This window comes from Silurus aristotelis (assembly GCF_946808225.1).
Source record: "Silurus aristotelis genome assembly, chromosome: 9".
Classification (NCBI taxonomy): Eukaryota; Metazoa; Chordata; class Actinopteri; order Siluriformes; family Siluridae; genus Silurus; species Silurus aristotelis.
The window spans coordinates 9,492,617-9,506,418 of NC_139582.1; the positions used below are offsets into that span (position 1 = coordinate 9,492,617).

General features: G+C 37.6%; 1 protein-coding gene across 4 annotated transcripts in view; it reads right to left on the bottom strand.

The window, feature by feature from the left end:
• Positions 1 to 13,802, bottom strand: part of fto (FTO alpha-ketoglutarate dependent dioxygenase) — a 172,671-nt gene that overhangs the window by 116,898 nt on the left and 41,971 nt on the right. For all 4 annotated transcript variants that reach the window (XR_014535146.1, XR_014535147.1, XR_014535148.1 and 1 more), the window contains exons 6-7: positions 12,194 to 12,337; positions 4,662 to 4,781 (exon numbers count right to left, since the gene is read on the bottom strand). Coding sequence is in view for 1 of the 4 variants with exons in the window: in XM_083550898.1 (XP_083407024.1) it covers positions 4,662 to 4,781; positions 12,194 to 12,337 (264 nt within the window). In the remaining 3 variants the exon portion in view is untranslated. The remainder of the gene's footprint in view (positions 1 to 4,661; positions 4,782 to 12,193; positions 12,338 to 13,802) is intronic.

Here is a 13,802-nt window from a genome sequence, read left to right on the forward strand (position 1 = left end):
AAATAAATAAATAAATAAATAAATAAATAAATAAATAGGTTATTATTGATTAATAATAATAATCATAATAATAAGTAAAAAAAATATATATATATATTTATCTATTTATTTAAACCCATCTATTTATTATGTTAAATTAGAATAAATAATAAAAGTAAGCATGAAGCTGATAATTATTTGGAAAATACTTCTTAAAAGTAATAATATTCAATACATTTTCTCACATTCTAAATCGAGCATTATTACATCATAATACTAAAACTTTCAATATATCTGTTGCAAACACTATAAAGCTGATGCAATAAAAAAACACACCAAATAAAAAATACGAAACAACTGAAGAATAAATTATGAATTCGGAACGAATAAATATGGAATTGAATGCAATACAGTATATAATTTGCTTATGCTTCATACACAGGAAGCGTTTGTTGGTTATGGCCAAGGACAGGAAGATTCACGTGTGGTGAGAGGAAGCACCAGATCAGATTCCTCAATACACCCATAAGCAGTGTGTGTGTGTGTGTGTGTGTGTGTGTGTGTGTGTGTGTGTGTGTGTGTGCGCGTGTCCAGAGGATATCAGTGGCTCTTAACCTGCATTTCTGGACACAAGGAAAAACGAGCTGCACTCAGCAGCACCTCTCTGTACATTTGGTCTGCCTCACCTCTATATCCTACCTAGAATCCACACACATGCACACATGTGCACGTGTGCACGCGCACACACACACACACACACACACAGTGTACTGCATGGCTGGCCCAAGTGCCTCTCCTTAGCCCCAGCAGCACATTAGATGTGATTACTGCTCAAAGAGAAAAAGAGAGAGAGAGAGAGAGAGAGAGAGAGAGAGAGAGAGAGAGAGAGAGAGAGAGAGAGAGAGAGAGAGAGAAGAGAGAGAGAGAGAGAGAGAGAGAGAGAGAGTGTTGCAACGCATTTAAATCCTGTGGTGAGGCAACAGTGCCCCCTACTGACTCTAATCTCACCTTCATAAACACCAACAGGAGCTAAAACAAAGTGTCAGAGATGTACAAGAATCCCCCAAACACCTGGAATACTTTCTATATAAAACAACCGTTATTTATGCTAAATGTTTTGCAGATGACGCTAATCTGAATATACTCATAGCAGTCATTCTACATTCAGTCATCCTGACTTTCACCCTTCACATGAGTACTCGTATATATACACTATACGTTATACTGCGTATTAGGCATTAGTTTAGATCAGGATTGATCAGGACTGGGACCTTCATTTGTTTTAGCATCATTCAGCTATGAAGTTTTATAAGTGCTATTTGGACATTTATTTTCAGTTTCAATCCTGTGCTACTGTATCCATGGAGTATCATGATGTGATGTTCTCCCCTGTGTCCCTGTGGGTTTCCTTCAGGTTCTCCATTTTCCTCCTACCTTCCAGAAACATTCCAGTAAACAGACTAGTGACTCTAAATCACCCCTAGTTGTGAATGAGTGAGCGTGTGTGTGTGTGTGTGTGTGTGTGTGTGTGTGTGTGTGTGTGTGTGTGTGTGTGTGTGGTGCTCTCCAGATGGATTCATGCTTCAAAGAGGATTTTCCTGGGATAAACTTCGGAACCACAGAGACTCTGATCAAGATAAATTGCTTAGCAAAGATGAACAGATAAATGAATGAACAAATGAAATCTATTTCTTGCACTGAATCCAAATGCCCATTTGGATGCTATAACTATTACAGTGATATAACTATATGAGCTAAAGTACTAGGACACCTAACTTCTCCCCAATCTGTTACTCCTACCAAGCTGGAGCCACACAAATGTTTAAGATGTCTTTATATCATAAAGTGATAAAGTATTAATAATATTATATTTATATATACACGTACATATATTCGATATGATATGTTCGATATACATGTGTTCTTACATGGGGAACATAAAATGTGTTTTGCACATGCAGGAATCTGTATTACCCAAATGGAGTCTAACAAATGTAAACAATTTAATTACATTTTTTTTCATTTATTTCATTTTATTTAATCAATTTAATTTGTGCAAATTTTATTGATTACTCAATTTAATCAATATACTAAAAAAGTATATTTCATTCATTTTAATTCGTTCTGTATTATTTTTTATAAAATATGATACAATTTTATGTTGTATATTATTTAACCAAGCAGGCATTTTCATTTTAATTGTTTTAAAAATGTAAACTGTTCAAATGTTAATAATAACAATAATAATAATAATAATAATAATAATAATAATAATAATAATAATAATAATAATAATAATAATAATAATAATAATAATAATGTTTTACAAAAAAAACTTTTGTTTTGTTTGCATGTCTTCCCCCTAACTGTGGGTGGGTGGGTGGGTGGGTGGGTTGGTGGATGGTGGATGGATGGATGGATGGATGGATGGATGGATGGATGGATGGATGGATGGATGGATGGATGGATGGAATCAGTCTGATAATTTCACTTTGGACCAGAACCATCCAAATTTTATATATATATATATATATTTAATTATAAAGGTATAAAAAAAAATGTAATTTATTTTAGGAATACATGTAGCTACATAGCTGCATGTTTTGAAATAACCACTTACAAGCTGTCAGCAAGACAAGCTTTATTTTGCTTTTAATATAACTCATTAGCAATGAGAGAATTCATCTGACAGAGCAATATTCCATTAAATTACTGCACGAGAAAATGACAAATGACACGACTGCTAATTGAGGGTTTATAATTCAGGATGTCGAATTGGTTTGATTGTGTCAATTACAGTAACACAACACACCGTCATCAGTTGAACCGAGGCGCTACTTAATCAGATTAACTGCTCGTATAAAGTGGTATTTATGATCCATAGTGAAGTGTGAATGCAAAGTATAAAGACAGAGTGCACATATGCTATGCTACCCACTGGTATCACACACACACTTTAAACCTCAACTATAGAAAGCTGAATAAGGAAATTCAATGCTGTGAGGAACGTCTCCACATGGTGTTACTTCCCAAACAGCACATATGGATCAAACATGCACTTTCAAAAAACCATACACCACCACTGCAAACCAGCTGAGCTTTCCTCCATAGGCATGCCAAATCAAAAACGATATATATTGCATATATGAATATGTATCCTAGACTTACACTTACTATTCCAGATAGAAAGATGAGAAATCTCGCTCAAAAAGAGAAGAGAAGTAAACCAGTCATGTACAGTGCAAAAAGGTAATAAAAAGTAGAGCTTTCTGTAAGCATGTCAACATTCCAGTACCAGCTGACTCATCACCCTTTTCAATTTAATCGCAATCACAGCGCGCCAGTTCGTTCCCACTCATTCTATGACTCAAAGCCATACCCAGTGAAGTTCAAGACCAGCTTCCTTTTAATATTAAATGTCTGGGGCAATTTGTTCCTTGAGGAAAATGTCGTGAAGATGCCTGCCGAGAAAAACGGTAGTGTTTTACTGTTTTATATTGTTGATATGCGTATGATATTACAGAAGCTAATTGGGTCTGTTTGGTGTAACATCCTCATTCTGTAAACAAACTAACTTTGAGCAATTGGAATCATCACATCTTTTCGCATTTTTGGAGTTGAGTAATGCGCAGGGCAGTGAGGATTTCTAATACCAGAATTGTGCACATCAGTATTACTGATAATAGTACCTCTGACGCACTAAAACTAAAGATAAAAAAAATACATTGCTGAGTACTGATGAAGGAAGTCATGATGCCACGTTGTGATCATTACAACTATATCTATTCCTACAGCATATATTATATATGTGTGTGTGTGTGTGTGTGTGTGTGTGTGTGTGTGTGTGTGTGTGTGTGTGTGTGTGTGTGTGTGTAAGGAACTTTCTATTTCACAGCACAGAAAAACAACACAAGGGAAAAGGACCACATCCTGTAGTCCATATTTCTATCCCCTTATTCCACAGGCTTAAATTATTGTAATAATTTGAAGGCAGTATAAAAAAAACCCATCTCAAATATCTCTAGTAAAATAATTCAGAAATGGTACGCAGCGGTTGTTGGATTCAGCACAAACTTACATTCAAAAATCAATTCACAATGTACAATATTCATAAAAAGATTATTGGTCAGGGTTAGGGGTGGGGTTAGTTCTTGGTCAGGGTCAAGTTAAGGGGTGGGGTTAGTTCTTGGTCAGGGTTAGGGGTGGGGTTAGTTATTGGTCGAGGTCAGGGTGAGGAGTGGGGTAGGTTCTTGGTTCTTCAGGGTCAGAGTTAGTTATTAGTCAGGGTTAGGGGGCTTAGTTCTTTTTCAGGGTTATGGTTAGGGGTGGGGTTAGTTCTTGGTCAGGGTAAGTGGTGGAATTATGTAAGTTTGTACAACAATTAATAGGAAAAACTTTATGCATCTAAATCTTTATAACTAATTATCTAAATGTAAATTTATAAAGGATTAGAACAGTGGATTAAGAACAAATATGTATTACCATTTGATATAAACTCATGGTGTTTCAACAGTATACCCGGAGGCTATGTAATTGCTATTATTATGTCTCTTATTTTCATTTTTAAATAATTTTTTTATTTTATTTTACATATACAGCTGAGAACGGCACAATCATTTGCCCTGCATTACCCCCTCAGGATAATATGATGTCATTCTATGTGTAGGTATCTGAGGTCTTACCATTCTCTCCATCTGCTTCCAGTCAGTCTCCAGACGCTCCATAGGTTTACTCCACCAGCTGCAGAAGCGAGCATAACGCCGACCCTGGAACCAATACTGCCTCAGCCATTCAAACTCCACCTGCCAAAATGCACATGGTCCACAGAATGTATATATTTATACTGAAATATGTTTGTGTCTTTTGTGTTGCTGATGGCGAGGTTTAATCAATAATACCAGCAAAATTATAAAGGAAGAAATATTATGCAGCTGTTGTTAGATTCAGCACAAACTTACATAAAACAATAAATCCGCAAATCCCAAATTCATGAAAGTTATAAAAGAAAAAAAATCACAGTTTTTAGTTCTTGGTCGGGGTTAGGGGTGGGGTTGGTTCTTGGTCAGGGACAGGGGTGGGGTAAGTTCTTGGTCATGGAGAGGGGTGGGGTAAGTTCTTGGGCAGGGTTAGGATTAGGGGTGGGGTAAGTTCTTGGGCAGGGTTAGGGTGGGGGTTAGTGCTTGTTTAGAATTAGGATGGGGTTAGTTCTTGGTCAGGGTTATGGTTAGGGGTGAAGTTAGTTCTTGCTCAGGGTTAGGGGTGAGGTTAGGTCTTAGTCAGTGTCAGGGGTGGAGTTAGTTCTTGGTCAGGATTAGGGTTAAGAGTAAGGTTAGTTCTTAGTCAGGGTCAGGGGTGGGAGTCAGGTTTAGGGATGGAGTAAGTTTTTGTTTAAGATTACAGGAAAGTGGAGAGTTTTAAGGTGTTTTCTCCGCAGAGTAATGCATGATTCTACTTTTTTGGCCAGCATTAGGGCCGGGGTTTGTTTTGTGGTAGGTATTGTGGAGTTCATATTGTGGTCAGCATTGGTGGCAGTGTTCGTTTTGCGGGCAGAATTAAAAAGACAGGGTTTGCTTTGTTGTCAGTATTCCGAGTGAGGTTTGGTGGTATACTTATTTTTCTTCTTTGTTTTTTATATTTAAAAGTGTAGGTTCTACAGAGTGCCGCTGAGAGTTCGCCCAAAAAGAACAAGCTTAAGAGCACTTCGAAGTTCTAGATTTTCTTTTTCTAAAAATGCACATGTACAGGCACAGATGTTTTGGTTTAGTTTTGTTTTGTTGTTTTGTTTCACCTACTATGTTAGCATGGTTTATTTAGCTCTAATCAAAACTGTCACGAATGTGGAACATCTGCATTTTCTGTTGTTTTTCGTTGTCAGGTTTCTTGTTTAGTTTTCCTACCTTGTGTCACCTGTGAGAAACAAAACAGTTTATCAGACATGCATACAGACACCTCAGACACACTCTCCCTCCAGCAACACACACTTCTTCCTCTTTTACATTCTCTCTCTCTCACTGTCTCCTCCCTCATCGTTCTCCCTTTGGGGATCCACCTTTCCTATGCCGGTTTCCTTCACTTTCGCTCATTTGAAGACGTTTTTAATCCTGCTAAGCGTGTGAGAGTATCTTTGTTTGTGTGTGTCTACATGTGTGTGTCTTAAAGTGCCTCAAATATAAATGTGAGCAGCTTAAATGTGGCCTCCTACAAACATTTAAAGCTAAGCTCTGAAATGCAACACACAAACACACACACACACACACACACACACACACACACCAGCTATCAGTGGAATGTCAAGAACATACACAGCGCGACAATGAAGTTTAAACTGAGGAACAAAGACCCGACAACATGGCAGCTTTCATTCTACAAAAATACTGCTCTTTTTCCACCGACATACTGATTAGCATTGCTATGTGTAATTATAGCACAGGAATACGAAACAATTCAAGGAATTTTATTACACCTTTCAGGTTTTTAGTCTCAGATAGTGTTCGAATCCTGGATAATGTTTTCTAAACACACAAAAATTTTAACCAAATCTAGAAATTATTATTTTTTTAACTCTCTGCTGTTAATATCACCGTTATAAGAGTTTCTATCTAGCTAATATCTTTGCACTGAATATCAATACAGCTTATCAATCCAAATCCATAAATTGTACCCTGAGCTCTGCGTTAAATCGGGATAAGCGAACATCACAGTGCCTCAGAAATGGACGCTATCCTCATACACGCAGATTACAAGTGCTTTACAGTATTCGGTTGCCTCGATCCGGCTCCTCTTCAAAAAAAATGCTACGCTTTTGAGCGAGTTCTAACCTCCGCTAGCGCCACCGCAGGCGCCCAACAGAACCCGGAGGCTACAAATGCTAGCTGTCGTCCCTGTGTCTGTCCCTCCCTCCCGCTCTGATTGTCCTCCTGTCCTTTACAGAGAGAACACAGGCTGAGCAGGCAGCTTTGAGCCAACATAGAAGCCGGTTTCCAGCGGAGCAGCTTCACAGCGGGCACAAAAAGAGAGAAAGCGAGCGGCTGGCATTTCGAGCCGAGCCGTCTGGCGTGGAGAGATACTGAAAGTAAATGCCACCTGCGCAGGTAGAGACTGAAAAGGAGCAGATTGCGGATGATGGATCTCTCTCTTCTCTCTCCCGCTTTCTCACAACACCGTTCTTCATCCTTTTTTTTTTCCAATCAAGAAGTGGCTTGTAGACATAAGCTAAGCAAATGCAAATTATCTTATCGGTATTTGCAAAGCATTCAAGTTATGCTGTATCAGACTATTTGGCATGCATCCAGATATATATGTTTGTATGGAAAAATAGATTTTATTATTTCAAAAAAAGGAAAGAATATGCCACAGCAACGGCTCATCAGAGAGTCTACATGATACTTCCACCACCATGCTTCACAGTAAGAGTTGGCATTCTCAGGGTGCTAAATATTTACTGTTTTCACCAAATTTGTGCTTTTTTTTGCTCTCATCAGACCAGAAACCTCAGACCTTTTTACATATCTGCTAAAAACATATCTTTCGACGATTTTATATGCCGCAACACTAATCTTACTGCTCAACCCCAGATCTGTGGAGTTTCCTGCCGATGGATGCTCTTTGAAAATCTTCTATTCGAGCTACAGATATTTTGGTTAATTCTCTGATTAATCCCTTCTTTTCCCTTCTCTTTTTGACGGAACACTTCCTTTAGCCAGAGTTGCAGTTTTGCCATATTCTTTTCATCTGTCGATAACAAATTAAACGCTTGTATAGATTCATGACAAATAATTTTCAAGGTTGTAACACTACAAAATACAGGAAAAGTCCAAGGGGGCAAATCCTTCTGCAAGACATTTTTGCAAATCCTATTTTGCAAGACTATTTTGCAAATCCTTCTGCAAGACATTTTGGTAAATTCAGCTGGAATTTAATGCACACATATATATATATATGTGTGCATTAAATTCCAGCTGAATTTACCAAAATGTCTTGCAGAAGGATTTGCCCCCTTAGACTTTTCCTGTATTTTGTAGTGTTACAACCTTGAAAATTATTTGTCATGAATCTATACAAGCGTTTAATTTGTTATCGACAGATGAAAAGAATATGGCAAAACTGCAACTCTGGCTAAAGGAAGTAGCCCTCATATACAGTGAGAAAAATAAGTATTTGAACACCCTGCTATTTTGCAAGTTCTCCCACTTAGATATCATGGAGGGGTCTGAAATTGTCATCGTAGGTGCATGTCCACTGTGAGAGACATAATCTAAAAAAAAAATCCAGAAATCACAATATATGATTTTTTAAACTATTTATTTGTATGATACAGCTGCAAATAAGTATTTGAACACCTGAGAATGTCAATGTTAATATTTGGTACAGTAGCCTTTGTTTGCAATTACAGAGGTCAAACGTTTCCTGTAGTTTTTCACCAGGTTTGCACACACTGCAGGAGGGATTTTGGCCCACTCCTCCACACAGATCTTCTCTAGATCAGTCAGGTTTCTGGCCTGTCGCAGAGAAACACGGAGTTTGAGCTCCCTCCAAAGATTCTCTATTGGGATTAGGTCTGGAGACTGGCTAGGCCACGCCAGAACCTTGATATGCTTCTTACAGAGCCACTCCTTGGTTATCCTGGCTGTGTGCTTCGGGTCATTGTCATGTTGGAAGACCCAGCCTCGACCCATCTTCAATGCTCTAACTGAGGGAAGGAGGTTGTTCCCCAAAATCTCGCAATACATGGCCCCGGTCATCCTCTCCTTAATACAGTGCAGTCGCCCTGTCCCATTTGCAGAAAAACACCCCCAAAAGCATGATGCTACCACCCCCATGCTTCACAGTAGGGATGGTGTTCTTGGGATGGTACTCATCATTCTTCTTCCTCCAAACACGTTTAGTGGAATTATGACCCAAAAGTTCTATTTTGGTCTCATCTGACCACATGACTTTCTCCCATGACTCCTCTGGATCATCCAAATGGTCATTGGCAAACTTAAGACGTGCCTGGACATGTGCTGGTTTAAGCAGGGGAACCTTCCGTGCCATGCATGATTTCAAACCATGACGTCTTAGTGTATTACCAACAGTAACCTTGGAAATGGTGGTCCCAGCTCTTTTCAGATCATTGACCAGCTCCTCCCGTGTAGTTCTGGCTGATTTCTCACCTTCCTTAGGATCATTGAGACCCCACAAGGTGAGATCTTGCATGGCGCCCCAGTCCGAGGGAGATTGACAGTCATGTTTAGCTTCTTCCATTTTCTAATGATTGCTCCAACAGTGGACCTTTTTTCACCAAGCTGCTTGGCAATTTCCCCGTAGCCCTTTCCAGCCTTGTGGAGGTGTACAATTTTGTCTCTAGTGTCTTTGGACATTTTTTTGGTCTTTGCCATGTTAGTAGTTGGATTCTTACTGATTGTATGGGGTGGACAGGTGTCTTTATGCAGCTAACGACCTCAAACAGGTGCATCTAATTTAGGATAATAAATGTAGTAGAGGTGGACATTTTAAAGGCAGACTAACAGGTCTTTGAGGGTCAGAATTCTAGCTGATAGACAGGTGTTCAAATACTTATTTGCAGCTGTATCATACAAATAAATAGTTTAAAAATCATATATTGTGATTTCTGGATTTTTTTTTTTTTGATTATGTCTCTCACAGTGGACATGCACCTACGATGACAATTTCAGACCCCTCCATGTTTTCTAAGTGGGAGAACTTGCAAAATAGCAGGGTGTTCAAATACTTATTTTCCTCACTGTGTATATATATATATATATATATATATATATATATATATATATATATATATATATATATATATATATATATATATATATATATATATATACACACATACACACACACACACACACACACGCACACACGCACACACGCACACACGCACACACGCACACACACACTGTATAAGCAGCATTCACCCTACGTACTGTATGTATCCACAAAATTACAATTAAAATGTCAGGCTTAAAAACTGTTTCACATTCTTTTTACTTTATTCTTTTATAAAAACAGGTTGTATTGTAAATGTCACTATAGTTCAAAATGAACAGCCTACCATTATATAAAGTTGGGGCTTTAAAATGTCTTAACATCCTCTATCACACCCTTAATATATATTTGGGTGACTCTAAACAGCTGTCTTTATCCCAATCAACACCAAATCAACTACTTCCTCTTCTTCCTCTTCGGCTAGAAAGAGCTGCTCGGATCTCCAGTGCGCCGTGTTATTGTTTCCAGCGTGGTCGTACGTGTCAAACTACATCGCTCGGCTCGGACTGTGATAATAAATAACTTAGGACAACAATCCATCATTTTACTATAGTCCTCATGGGCACCTTCAAACAAACAGGCCCAATCAATCAGTACAATGTGTTCATGCTGGGGTAAGAAAAAAAAAAATGAAGAAGCTGTGGAGAACCGAGGCCTCCATAGTAGTCTGGCAAGGAAAAGGTTCTTGATACACACCGTTGTTTTGGTGTAATAATATATAAGCACAACCTTTTAACAACTGAAAAGTCATGGGGCTTTTTAACTTTGTAAGTCATATTCACTGATGAAGAAGTCACACATCGACAAATTATTTTATTCACACAGAACCTAAAGAGTCTTGAAAGCGCAATGTCTTTTTATAACATTTCAAGCCAAAATCTTTACACGCTATATAACCAAAGGTTTGGTAACACCTGACCGTAATCTTTCTGGAACGAAGTTCCCTAGGTTTTGGAATGTGGTTGTGAAGATTTGTGTTCATTCAGCTACAAGGACCTGAATCAGTTGCTGATGTAGGGTGAGGAGGCCTGTGGTGCAGACAACGTTCCAATTCATCTTAAAGTGTTAAATAGGGGTGAGGTGAGAGCTCTAAAGAAGGCCACTCAAGATCTTTCACTCCAACCCGTGTAAATCATATCTTCTGGGTTTGTGCACAAATGCATTGTCATGCTGGAAAGGTTTTGGGCCTTCAAATAAAGAAGAAAATTGCATGCTACTGCATCCATAAAAATCCTATATATTTCTATTTACTTGTATAGCTTGTATTTGGAAGATGCCCTTTTTCTAGAGCGATTTACAAAGGAGCAGTTGAGGGTTAAGAGCCTTGCTCAAAGGCCCAGCAGTGGCAGCTTGGGATTTGAACTTGTGACCTTCTGATCCAGAGTCCAATGCCTTGATCACTTAATCACATCCAATACAAGTGTGCACTTCCAAGTATTAGGTAACAGTCTGGGGAAGAACCAGATAGTTCCATAGTTCTGGGGTTTCAAGTCCATGAGAGTCTGGGGTCCCGAGAAAAAAAAATTCTGGGTCATTCTTTTATTTTACAAATGAATATTAGAAATATTTTGTGCTATTTACTTTATAATTCAGTCACAAATTCAGTCCAAGTCAAGAGATGTTATAATAAACAATAACAATTTCTAAATAAACAAAGTCCATGCAAGTTCATTGGTTTTTGCTCTCCTGACACAACAAGCGTAGTCAAGACAACAAAACAGAATAATCGCATACAGCACCTTTATACTCGCGGGGGTTACGTTCTATGACTCCTCCCGAGTAACAAAAAATCACGAGGTTTTGACTCTTAATGGTTCCTTTTTCAAGGGGAATTGTACATGTACTGTACTGTCAACTCAACAAAAATTGTGAATTATGTGTCTTAAATGTTTTATTTACTACTTTACATGAATAATACAGTTTTTCAAACATTTTTATGTAATTTATTAGTACAAACTCTGTTTTGAAATGTTACACTGAACTTTCGAGCCACTCGCGGCTTCTCGCGAACGATCAGATTTGTCGCGAGTTACTCTCAGTCCGGTTCCAAATGAAAAGTCGAGAACTATCGAGGTTGCGAATGTCGTGAGTATCGAGGTTCCACTGTACTTGTGGTACTATTCTAGACTAGTTACCGAGTGCTATTACAAACCATGTTTCCTATTACAGTCACCATTTGAATTTCTCCATACTGCCTTCAAACTTTACTGAAAATTTCCCTAAATTTATCTCCGGAGAAATTTTCATTATAATTACACAATAATGTGTTTAGAGGGCCGAAGAGACATTTTATCAACAGGAATTCCTGCAACTCATATATGAATCTGTCACACCTGAACAACGAGCTCAGAAAACACCAAGTTCAAAGCTATGAAGATCAGATTATGATTAAGTGTAATAAACAAGTTTGGACACTCACACACAACCAAAAACACACCTCATTATGGATGTCCTCTATGTGCTGTAGGGTGGAGAGGAAAAGTGAGCGCAGACTCTTTGTGCCAGTCTCGGGATCTGTGTGCAAGTTCTCTAAAGCTTCAGAGCAGCGTTTCTGGATGTACTCCAACGTTCCTGTTGTACACTGCAAAGAATTTATATTAAAACGTTATTAAACATCACATGCTTGACCACACGTACAATAATTTCATAATATATCTGTTGGATTAGCACCAAAAAGTTTATTTGTTCAGCTTTTTTAAATGTCAACAGGAAGAAATATGAGAATAAAAGAATCATAAGAACACAGGAAGATGAGAAGAAGAATTATAATGTAGAAGTGGCCGAATAGGTGGATTGAAAAAATATTGCTGGTCTCATATCCTGACAAAACTGATGCAGCATCCCATAATTCCAGTTCCATAAAATCCAATGATTTGTTTACTAGAAAGTTATAAATGTAGCTAAGGGTATGGTATCAGTTGTAGGTTTTGAGTTCATGTTAACCAGTTTCAGTTCAGTTAGCGTTCATGTTCAGTCAAATTCCGAATAATTGGCACCTTTAATGAGAATGGGCATTATTTATATTGTATTTATATTGAATAAAAAATTTTTTTAAATGCATTTATCACAATGTGACGAGGTGATATGTCAAACTAATTATTAGAGAAATTTTCTGTATAGACTAAAATGTAAAAAAGTTTTCTCTCAAAAACACAAGAAGGGCATTTAAGTAGAAAAAAATGTTTTTTCTCTCTGCTTTTGCTTTTGGCCAAATATGAGGCAGCTTACATTGAACATGAAGAATAATAAATGAAATGCATGCAATATTCAGTGCTAATGAGTCAGATTTTTAAGGTTAAACAATAAAAAAAAAAACCTGTTTACATTAAAAACAAGGGGAGGAGGAGAAGAAGAAGCAAACCCCAAGATAATATTATAAATGAAGGCAAATCAATCAATCTGTCTTAGCTTATAGCTAGCTTATAGCTTTTTTATTGTCGCTCGTATATATAAAGAAAAGAGTAAGTACATAAAAAACAAACAATTCCCTTTATAAAATACCCCAAAAGTTTCAATAATTTGTCTATTTTGAATTTCCTTTAATTACTTTTGAAGAGTTTATAAGAGCAAAGTGATACGTGCACAGACGTCTACGATATTAAAAAACGTATACAGGTAGACCCCAACTTACGACGTAGATAGGGACTGAAAAAACACCGTAAGTTGAGAAGAGTGACTACTCTATGATGCGTTCCGAGGTAAAGACATAAAGTGGCAGTTTTTTACATAGTACAAATCATGTAAATAAATATGTGTGTATTATATATATATATATAAAATTGTATTCCTTTTTTTATTATTATAAAAAAAACTTTTGTTGTTTGTTTTTCAGGTGACTGTCGTATCTCCGAAATGTTGTAAGTCGAGTGGTCTTAGGTCGCGGTCTGAATGAACTGTACTGCAGCGGTCCCCAACCTTTTCTGCAGCACAGACCAGTTAAATGTCGGACAATATTTTCACGGACTGGCCTTTAAGGTGTGGCGGATAAATACAACAAAATAAAATGATACGACCGGCATAAAAACTGGTATTTTCTAAATATAATA